The 11,987-nt window shown below is 36.2% G+C and overlaps 1 protein-coding gene across 1 annotated transcript in view; it reads left to right on the top strand.

The window, feature by feature from the left end:
• The window catches only part of LOC105142004 (GDSL esterase/lipase 4-like), a 2,509-nt gene extending 963 nt beyond the window's left edge, over window positions 1-1,546 (top strand). The window contains exons 3-4 of the mRNA XM_011049438.1: window positions 153-468; window positions 1,070-1,546. Of these exons, the coding sequence (XP_011047740.1) occupies window positions 153-468; window positions 1,070-1,341 (588 nt within the window). The 3' untranslated portion in view covers window positions 1,342-1,546. The remainder of the gene's footprint in view (window positions 1-152; window positions 469-1,069) is intronic.
• Window positions 1,547-11,987: the final 10,441 nt, after the last annotated feature.

The raw sequence follows: 11,987 nt of genomic DNA, 5'->3' as shown, positions 1-11,987 counted from the left end.
CCCCCAAAAAAAAAAAAAACAGAAAGTCTTAAAACAAATCATTTTAGATTTATCCTGGTACCTTGGACTTTGCTTTTACTTGTATACATAAATCAATAAAAACACTGAAAATATTTCTTTATTCATATAAGTGTATTGTGTGTAAAACCTAGCAAGTGATTATTTACATATTGAGATTCTTCGCTTTTTTTTTCAATTGTCGGCATTTGCAGGAATTGTACAATTTAGGTGCAAGGAAATTTGCTATTTTAAACATAGGGCCAAGAGGTTGCCAACCAGCCGCAAGACAAAGCAAAGAACTCCGTGGTGATGAATGTGATGAAGTATCATTAGAGATGATAAAGAAGCATAACATTGCTGCATCTAAAGCCATCAAGGAATTGGAAAGCAAACTATCAGGATTCAAATACTCAATTGTAGACTTCTATACCATCCTTTTGGACATGATAAAGCACCCAAAGGATTACGGTAAGCACATAGATTTTGATAATATTAGGGTTTCAGTGAGGAAGCAAGCAAGCCACACATTGTTTTCTACTCTTTATCTTTTGGTAATGCTCAAGTGTTACAATGCCACATCATGAGACACATCAATAGGTTTACATTGATTACTCTCTTTTAAGCATGGTTAAATGACTCAACCCATTTCTAACCTGATCCAGGCTTAAGTCATGGATTAGACGATTGGACTGTTAGATTAACATTGATTTTGAAATTTCATTTTCTAAAAAATATAAAACAAAATTGTTTTTTTAACTCTAAAATGGGGTTATTTTAATAAAAAAAATGGTTTGACGTGAAACATGGTTCAAGTTAGCTAAATGAATCATTAAATTGACTAATCAAACAAGGTTTTAAGCGGTCTGTATAGACAACAATAACCATATCATCAGATTGTAGATGTAAGCAGGTTGACAAGTTAATAGCTCGGTGTTTTCCACATCAAGATATATGTTAAAATTGATTTATTGATTGTAATAGTGTCGATAGATTGATCTATTGTTTGGCATATTAACATGTTATATATCAATGCTCTTCCTAATCATTCATTTTCGTTCGTGTTGGGAAGGCTTCAAGGAATCAAGATATTCTTGTTGTGGCTATGGAATGTATAACGCAGCACATTGTGGAATAAAGCCATATACACTATGCAAAAATCCAAGTGAGTATCTATTCTTTGATGGATGGCATCCAACTGAGCATGGTTATCGGATTCTGGCTGATCTGTTTTGGAATGGCAAACCAAGTATCGCAGCCCCATATAACTTAAGACAACTATTTGATCTCGAATCTACACCCATCATTTTATCAGAAGAATATGAAGTTCCCCATTATGAATAATTTTCCTTCTGTTACTTTGTAACTTAAATGTATTAAGACATTGGCAAGGTCCTCTTGCTCTTCTCTCGTAGCTATGTCCTTAACTAGGACAGCTATTTGTCAGCAATGTGTTTGATCTTAAGTGTTCTATCCTATTATTAGTGGAAATTGGAAAATGTCTCAAAATGAAGCAAAATCCTTGTATTTATAGTCAAGCCATTCTCCATGTTACACTGAACCAGTTTTGCTTTTCCTTCCACTGTCTCATCTTCTTCTATTTTTATTTTTTAAAAATATATTGAAAAGGCCATAAAACCAATAATTAATAGCCTAAATAAAATGCAAGGATATATATATAAAAAATAGACTTAGAAAAAAAAGGAAAAAAAAATTGATCTACTACAACAAACAATAAAGAGACTACTTAAGATTTCTTATTACACCACAATTTGATGCCTTCAGAAGATCTTAAAAGGTCATTTCCTGTATAAGTGAAGTTTAAATCCATAGTATGCAACCAAATAGTAACCCGATGAAGGATGATGGAGAAACAATCAAATAAGCTTATAGTTCCTTGTTTAGCCATGCAATCTGCCATGCAATTACTTTCACGAAAGTTACGAAAGAAGGTGATTGAACCAAAATATGCTTTCAGTTTATTAACAAAGGAGAACAAATCATGATGCTTCCAGGGACTGCTGTGAGGCTTAGTCATCCAGGTAATAACATTGACAGAGTCAGATTCTATGATGAGGTGTTGATGGTGGAAGAGATAATTAGATGCTGATAGTTCAATGGCTTTGACAATAGCCCTTAACTCAGCAATATTAGAGTCTAAAATACCAACTAGAATAGAGAACATACCGAGAAGATGGCCATGGTGATTTCGCAGCACACCACTTATTCCAGAGAGGCCTGGCTTACTAAGAGAGGAACCATCCACGTTCCATTTGAGGCTATTAATCATAGGAGGAGACCACATATTATTAATCCTGGAAGAGTGAGCATTGGACCACCGAAGCAAGCCATCTGCTGATCTGATCAGATCTGTAGGAGAGTATGGAAAATTAGAATGGATAGTGACACGACTAAAAGATTAATGTCTTCTCCTAAGTGCAGGAGTGTCGAAGTAATAAATAACTCGGCAAGACCGGGGTCGAACCACAAGGAGGTTAATTGTACAAATTATAAACAACAATAATAACAACAACAACAACAATAATAATAGTAATAACAACAACAACAACAATAACAACAATAATAATAGTAATAATAAAGAAAAGGAAGGAGAAGAAGAAGAAGAAGAAGAAGATGAGAACTTTGAGATGGAATATTAATGTAACGATTAAACAATGATAATAACAAATGTCAAGGTTAAAGGATCCACTAATGGTATGTCAAACAAGTATAGTATAAACTCCTATTATTCAATTGGAAACCATACACAAAGGAGGTTCCAATCAGATTATATATTGTTAACATGATTACATTACTCATCTTATTCGATTAATGCTAATACTTGTAAATCTCGTCAAGCATTCATGATTATAACTTATGTTAATAACAAATCAAGTTCCTTTCATAGCTCAGGTGTCGGTTATACCATACAGTATGGGCTATGAAAGTGCCAAGCATTTGTTGTACCAAGTGTTATACAACATAAATAAAGATTAGTCATTTAACAAGCAAAGTATTAAATAGTGAACAAGATAACAAATACAAAACATGTTAGTATCAAACATTGAAGTCCATATTAAGTTTACACTATACTTATTCTTACACCATTAGTGTAACCTTTTCACTTTGACATAATAAACTTAGCTAGACATAATGAAAGAAAGAAACATAAATAAACAAAATAAGAGCATAAATAAGATAAGAGTTAACTAAGTAAAGGAAAGGAAATGAAAGACATAAACTTGATATTAATGAAAACAAAGCATAAACATTACAAAAAATACAAAGAGAGAAAGCAAGAGCATGATCTTGATCTGGAAACCAAGATGCCTAAATGCATGACAAATACCTCCTTTTATAAGCCAAAATTGGGAACTATTGATTTGATGACTAATTGATGAGTGGGTGACCAACTCTTGACTTGGTGACAATCCTTATTTTCTCTTGTCTGCCCAAAACGTCATTGATAATGTCAAAATTGGAGCCACTTGAAAACATAAAAGTTGTAGGAAATTATCTCAGCTTTCTTGTGTAAACAATTCAGCTCATTTCAACTTCTAGAACTCCAGATATGGCCAAAATACTGAATAGTGCTCGGGCTGGAGGGCAGATTCGGGCTTCTTTGTTGTTACAACAATTTGGACTTGAAAATGACCTTTTTAAATTTTGGACTCCATATGAAAGTTGTAGGCCTATGTCTTACCTTCCCATCCATATAACATAGACCTAAATCTGAGATTTATAGCTCCAGATATGACCCAATTACTAAACAGTGTTCCGGTTTGGATTGCACCGACATCTCTTTTCTAAGTTTGGCCATCTCTTTATCCTTTCAATTTCACTTCTTAAATTCATCAATCAATCCTTTCATTTATGTGATAGGACTGAATTTAAAATGAACATTTACCATAAATTAAAGGTATCTTATATTATTAGATATATTATTATAAAACATGCTTTAGTTAAGGAGTTATTGATACTTCAAGTGCAAAATGATGATATAAAACCTTGATAAAAATACACTTTTAAGTATCAATCAGGTAGCTTTTAGCCATAGACATAGACGAGTGATAATAAGAAAGAATCATAGTCAGGTGTCTTCTGTTGGAAAATCAGATCATTTCGAAAGAGCCAAAGAGACCATGCCACTGAGAAGAACAACATTAGCCACGCCTTCATCTGAAAATGACCATGCATTATGGAAGTCCATTGAGACCACAAATCTAAGAAGCTCTTTGGGTAACACCAAACTAAACCCCACCACTTAATAATTTTGAACCAAATGAGTCAATGCTTATGGCAGTGCAGCAGGATATGATCCACCGATTCTGCCTCCACTAGGTAGATAGGGCAATTTGATTCCGAGCTGATCAATATACCTCTTCGAACCAACATACATCGGGTGTTAATTCTGTTAATAATAGTCATCCAGCAAAAGATCTCTACCTTAGGAGGGACAATACCTTTCCAAATTCCAGCAAACGAGAAGGCATTATTTATTTAAGGCTTTGGACTTAACAATCCACAGGGAGATTTCACTAAAAATCTTCCTGAATTATTGTCCTTTCATATTAGTCTATCCTCTCCATCTTTGTCTATGTGTACTATCGATAAGATTGTATAAAGTTGATCAAGCAAACCAATGTTGCGCCCCCGTAGTGGACGTATCCAGGAAAAAACCCAAATCCACTCATACCCTTTCCACATTCCCATCTTAGCAATGCTAGCAGCTTTGTCATTGGATAATTGAAAAAGAGTATGGAAGTGCTCTGCTAAACAGTGGCTATTAAGCCAACAATCAAACCAAAACATAGTCTTTTTGCCATTTCCGATAAGAACCAGAGATTGCTTATTCACAATATCCTGCAGCTTATTATTTCTCACACAATGATTGACAATCCAGGACCATGTAGTTGCAGCTCCTGGAATAGGAGCTTGCAACAGCAGTTTAGAGCAATTGGTGTTGTGGATGCTTTTGATCACATCCTTTCACATATTTGATTCCTCCAACTCAAACCTCCATAACCATTTAAAGAGCAGAGTTGTGTTTTTGTCCTTTAAGGAACCAATCCCAAGACCACCCGCATGTTTTGGAAGAGTAACAATGGCCCAGCTGATATTGCATATTTTGTGCCTTTCCTCATTTCCAGACCAGAGGAAGGATCGAAGTTTCTGATCAATTTTGGAGGCTATCGTAGCAGGCATGGGGAACATAGAGAGGTAGTAGATGGGGAGATTGCTGAGCACAGATTTAATCAAGCACAAACGGCCCCCAATAGATAAGAACCTCCTTTCTATGAAGCCAACCGACAACTGATATTGCGCAAAATCGGATTCCACATTGTAGCTCCACCCAAGTTTCCACCGACGGGGAGCCCAAGATACATGAGAGGCTGCTGATCCTACTTGCATCTGAGAAGCTGAGCCGTGGAGTTACATGTATAAGCTGCTACACCCACACCCACAATGCTTCTTTTATAAAAATTGACCTTCAACCTCGATACAAGTTCAAAGCATAATAGGATACGTTTAATGTTCTGCATGCTATGTAAAGAGTCTAAACTGAACATAAGGGTGTTGTCTGCAAACTGTAGGTGAGATATGACAAGCCCTATATTACCGATGTTTATACCCGAAGTCAAACCCAAATCATAGCCACGCTGCAACATACAACTCAAGCCCTGGACTGCAATGTTGAAGAGAAACGGAGAGAGAGGGTCTCTTTGGCGTAGGCCTTTTGCTAAGCAAAATTCTTCCGTGGGAGACCCATTAACAAGCATAGACATTTTTGCCATTGATATGCATTGCATAATCCACCCTCGCCATCTACTGTCAAAGCCCATAGTAGCCATGATTTTATTAATATATTCCTATAACACCGAATCAAAAGCTTTATGAAAATCTAATTTGCAAAGATAAGCTTTACCTTTTTTCTTCTTGATGAAAGAAAGGATCTCATTTGCAATCAAAACGCTGTCTAAAATTTGCCTCTCTTTGATGAAAGCATTTTGATGATGAGAGATGACCTCTGGCATATCATGTTTCATCCTGGTTGCTAGAATCTTTGAGAAGATCTTGTATAGGCTGCCCATCAAACTAATAGGTCTGAAATCTGATAGCTTTTTAGCACCTTTAATCTTCGGAATAAGAATAACAAAGGTGCTATTGATACCTGCAGGAAGGAGATTAATCTTCGGAATAAGAGTAACAAAGGTGCTATTGATACCTGCAGGAAGGAGATTAGTCCGATAGAATTCATCAACCATCTGGATAATGTCCTCACCTATAATGTTCCATGCTTTCTTGATGAAAAGGAAGTTAATACCATCAGGACCTGGAGCTTTATTTCCATCACAATCCCGCACAGCTGCTGTAATCTCTTCTGCAGAAAATGGCAACTCAAGAGCAGCCGAGGATGAAGGCTTCAGCCTTGAGAATTCCAGGTTTGAACATGAAGCTCTAGGTCTGTTCTGGTGGGAGTATAGGTTGCGGAAAAAGTGAAAGACAACTAGCTTCACATCGATTGGTTTAGATAGGATCTGTCCATCAACCTTCAGGCATGCAAGCTGATTCTTTTTCTATCTTGTTGTTGCAGCTAAATGAAAGAATCGGGTATTTTTATCTCCAAGCTTACACCACTGAATTCTTGACTTCTGATGCCAGGCAGACTCTTGAGCTCTATACAGGATTTTGAGCGAGGAGGCAATGGAATTACTTCTAATCAGTTCATCAATAGTCAAGACCCTGCACTCATTTTGACGATCCATTGAGTCAGCTTCAAGTTCCAGTTCTTCAATTTTGTTATTCATGCTTCCCACAATAGCTTTACTCCACTGCCGACATCTCTCTTTCAACATCTTTAGAGCTGGGACCATATTCCTTGTGCCAGATTTTGAAACAGTGATTGAGCTCCAAAAGCTTTGAATCATAATCCTGAAATCAGACGCAAGCCACCAGCAATTCATGAAGCGGAAAGGTTTTAGGCCCCAATTTGTAAAGTCTAGCAACAGATGCAGAGGCCTTTGATCAGAAGAATATTTTGAGAGACCGAATAAAGTAGAGGATGGAAAAGCCGGCAACCAATCCCCCGATAAAAATATTCTATCAATACGGCTCGCCGCATTACCTCGAGACCATGTAAATTTTCTCCCTTTTAAGGAGAGCTCCATAAGATTACAACCATCAATGTAATTTTTAAATCTTGTCATGGAAGATGTTATTTGTGAGCCGCCTTTCCTATCTGATAGGAATAAAGTTTCATTAAAATCACCCGCAGGATACCACGGCTTGCTAACACTATCCCTGAATGTAACAAGATAAGTACACAGCTCATTCTTCAGGTTCCCAACATTCGGAGCATATACAAAAGAGACTAGGCAATCTAGATTGGACCGAGTGAAGGTGCCTTCAATATGCAAAATACGGCCATTCATAGCAATAGTACAGCTAGAGACACAAAAAAGATCCGGATTTCATTTACATAATATCCCCCCCGAAAGGCCTAATGAGGGAACTGCATACCAAGCCTAGGATGACGACCCCATATAGCAGTAATAGTGAAATCATTTAAAGTTTCCAATTTTGTTTTCAAAATACCCAGGATATGAAGATTAAATTTTCTACCAAGATTCCTCAAACATCTTGTTTTTTCTCTGCCCCCTAAGCCACACACATTCCATACAATTATACTACCATAGAAGTGATTACAGAGACCATAGCTTCAGACTATTTATGGAAGCAAATCACGTCTTCTTCCTTAGGATCCACTCTTCCTGCTCTCGGTCTAGGAATCCTTGCAGTGTCTGAGTCATGAGTGTGCTATCGTCATGCCCTTGGAGAATAGCTTTTCCAACTTCCCAGCAAGCAGTGGCTTCGGCCCAGTTATCAGAATGTGCAGGCTCATTTGCTTCATCACCAGCATTGGTGTCGGGTCTGTATCTTGAACTACTTGCCTCATCCTCACCAATCAATTCCTTACCAGCTTTGATAATAGCATTTCTATTCTTTATCCCATTATCAGAAATTGAGTATTCAACAATTACGGTCTCTGATTGCTTACCGCTGTGATTTCCCATTTGACGTGATTTCCTCCTTCTAAGAGATTGTGTTCTGCGTGTGACCTTCTTTGCTTTTTTTCTGTGGGATTTCCTGTTTCCTACTTCCAGAGCATGCTTTTTTTCTGTGGGATTTCCTGTTTCCTACTTCTAGAGCACCAAGCTCATATGGATCAGCAATAGGAGTGATGAAGGTTGTAAAAGATGGCCCAATGCTTGTTGAATCAAGATTGGTTTCCGGGCCTGTGCTTGAATATTTCTGCTTTTTCTTACGGCCCATCTTCTTTAGGAGTCCGCTGTCATAATCTATATGTTGATCCAGCCCATCCTTAGCAGTAAAGCAAGAAACTTGTTGCACAGCTACCTCTCTGCATGCAACTGAACCCCCCTCGACATATACGCAAGGTACCAAGGCTAACCGGTTATCGCCTTCGTACGTACTCTCAGGAGATAAAACAGCATGTCTGCAAATTTCAGTAATTTCTGGGTAGAGGTACAACGGTGAAACTTCAGACGTGGTGAGTGTGCTGGCAATCTGAGTTTGGGTGCCCAACAAACCGGTGAATTCAGATTCAAATTCGGGTCTTTGTTTTGTCTCTATGTGAGTCGTTGCTGCTCTATTAGTTTCCTCACAAAAATCATCTTCATCGTCATCGGATAGCACAGATGTTGAACACAATGATACATCCATGGAGTGTTTGACTGTTGTGAGAGAGGGGATAAACTCACCTTTGATTTCTTTCAAACTGACCTCAACCTGCACTACATCGAGCTGGAGCAACACTTGATCATGTAAAGGTTCCAGCTTTGTGGTTCGAATAGAACCCTAATACCTGATATGGACCCCTGACTAACACAGGAAGTGTCGTATCCTACAATATTTCCCCAGCTCTGAAGCAAAATATTGATACAGTTTCTGTTCCACCCTTCCATTGGCAAACCAAATATGGAGATCCAAGCAAATCTGTCATATGCTCTAGTCCTTGTTTCCCACTTTCTGAGATTGCTGAATAGAGAATGCAGCACAGATACTTTATTCCTTTGTTCTTGCACTGAGGCTAACTGATCCACATAGGTAATAATCACCTGGCTAGCTCCCAAATAACGAAAGCTCACAGCTTTGACACTTGATTTTAAAACCGTTGCCTCCATAGTTGCTACATCCACATTTGGCAAGATATTTCCCACTAAGCTCCTATGCAACCATTCCTTATCCTCATCCGTGGAGTTGTATTGTATCATTCTCCTCGTCTTTGTGACCATTTGTTGTGGTTTGGATGTGAGAACCTCAGCAAAGGATCTGTTATCTCTGAACATAAGTTGGGGTTTATGAGGGGATGCAGGTTTGGGTAAGGGTCTATGAGGTGATGTTGGCAGGGGAGGTTTAGAGGATTGAAGCTTAGCTGGGTTCACTCTTAACTTATAGGAATCGAACCAAACGTTACTGGCTTTGTCACAAAGATCAGACACAGGCAGGGGTGATAGTATTTCCACAAAACCAAAGCGTCGGCCAAGAACTGTTTTTCGTTTGGACAGAAACAGTTTGATAACCCGGCCAAACTTTCCGAAAGTCTTTTTCAGGTCTTGATATTCCACGCACGAGGGGAATCTCTCAAAGAACAGCTTAAGATGGTCTGTACCAGTAGGGGTATTGACATAAGATGCCGAGCTAAAAGTTTTTGTGGGGGGTTCATATGGAAGGATAGGGGAGGCGGCCTGGTTTGAAGGGAAAGTGACAGGATAATCTGTTGGATTTAGGTAAGGAGTTGTTATTGTGGGTGGTTGAGGTAGGGTCTGAAGATGTTGGTAAGGAGTTTTGTGGAGGTGTAAGATTGATGATGCGATGACGGGCATGGGGGGGTGGTTTTTGGTGAGGGGTGCAGAGGATGCAGACGGTGAAAGACTCAACATTTTTTCTATACATAAGCTATTTTTATCTATTAATCATTTTCCAGAATTGGGCTCACAGATTTAAGAGAAGGTGAAGGAAAAACAATGCTTTCATTAACGGGAACTATAAGGTGAAGTTAAACATGGTTGGTCTTTATCCGTCTCATAGCGCGGATCCATCGTTTTAAATTTGCTAAACTTATTTTTTTTTTAATTTTTTTTTAATTTTAGGATTTAATATTTAGTTAATTTTATCTAAGATTTCTAATTTATCTAGATTTGAACTAGATAGATAGTTCACGCTGTATCGCGGGATAAACTATTTTTTTTATTATAAAAAAAGATTTTATGCGAAACTTAGAATTAAAAAAAATTAGAAAATTAAGTTATTGAGTCAATCGAGTTTAATAATTTCAACTAATTTAATAATATTCAAAAAAAGATAATGACAACAAATAAACTGAATTAATAAAAAAAATTAACATCCAGGATATATAAAAACCATGATAAAAAACCATGATATATATAAGGACCATGATAAAAAAAAAATACGGACCCAATTTCTTCATTAAATTCTTTTTAATATTTTTTATCTTTGAATGGGTAGACAAGAAAATAAAAAAGGGTGGAGAAAAATAAATTCAGCTACTGCCTAATAGCGACACTTATGACAACATAAACTGGTCAGGACAAAGTGCTACCCTATAACACTTCGTCTAAGACAGTGGTTGGGTATTTTTAGATATCGAAGGAGGTGTTATGCATTGCCCAAATGACATGAACAACCTCCACAAGCTAACACGTTCTTATCCTGCACTGGTGACTTTTTTTTTTTGTTTTTATAAATATTAAAACACTCTTGACCCCACACAAAATTTACAAAAAAAAAAAATCCAGAGTGCAAAAGACGCCAATAACCCTAAAAATAAAAGTATTTGTTTTAAAATCCAAGAATATTTTGGTAATTTCATTGTGCTCAAGAAAAGGAAAAACCAAAAAAATCCATCTCCCAAAGTAAACCAAAATTCTGCTTCCAAAGGGATTTAGAACTTTACATTGTGTAATCAATAGAGAAAAAAACATACATACCCCTCATCAATTCTACAATACCAAATATTAAATATATCCTATGTAAAAGTCTAAAAATACCTTTAAAACTAGCCTTTATGTTTCTCTTTTTCAAGGATAATTTGATAAATTTATTATGTAAATCTACAGTGAATTGTGAGAAAAACTACATAATAACATTAACCTCTTTTAATATTTTTTTTTATATAATTTCAGCTCTAAATAAAGAATTTTACATGTTAAACATGGTTAGTTTTTATCAATTTAATATATTAACATCTTGATATGTTTTTATAAAACAATAACATCCAATCTCTCAGTCTCAATATTTAAAAACTTAATTTCCTAGTGCTTTTATATTTTTTTTTAAGATTACAAAATAATAATCTAATCATGACTGGGAGGGTGTCAAAAAAACTAGTTGATGCTCCTTGGCGTTAAGAAGCCATGGCCATCATCACCAAACCATGTGAACCCCCAAGACTGATTCATGTTTGTTAATCATGATTAGGCTTTTATACTAGAACCCAAACCAAAGCTAAGCGGTGGTGACTGAAACTTTAATGGGGAGAGGACCCACAGCTATAGGAAAAACTCGGCCCGTCAGTATTTTTTTTTTTTAGACAATTGAAAAAACTTTACTGTATATGCTATAATTATTAATAGAAATATGTTAATAAAATAATTCTGTTGACATATTTTTAGCAGATATTTTTTTTAACATGTATATTTTTTATTTGTAAAATCATCAAGTTTTTTTTATTGACAAAATTAGTGATAAAAGTTATACTAAAAGACTATAGTGAATTAATCGGTAAAATTTTCTTCGATAAAATAATAATCTTACATTAACAGAAAAATTTCATCAATAAAATTATTAAATATTATAGTGAAAATTTTTGATATACTAAAAATAATTTAAAATATATATATAATACATTAATTCATTAATATAAAATTCACTGCACTCAAAAAGAT

The sequence above is a fragment of the Populus euphratica genome, unplaced genomic scaffold (assembly GCF_000495115.2).
Source record: "Populus euphratica unplaced genomic scaffold, PopEup_1.0 scaffold197.1, whole genome shotgun sequence".
NCBI classification, from domain to species: Eukaryota; Viridiplantae; Streptophyta; class Magnoliopsida; order Malpighiales; family Salicaceae; genus Populus; species Populus euphratica.
The sequence above is the reverse complement of the archived record's forward strand: the minus strand, read 5'-3'. Positions and strand labels throughout refer to the sequence as shown.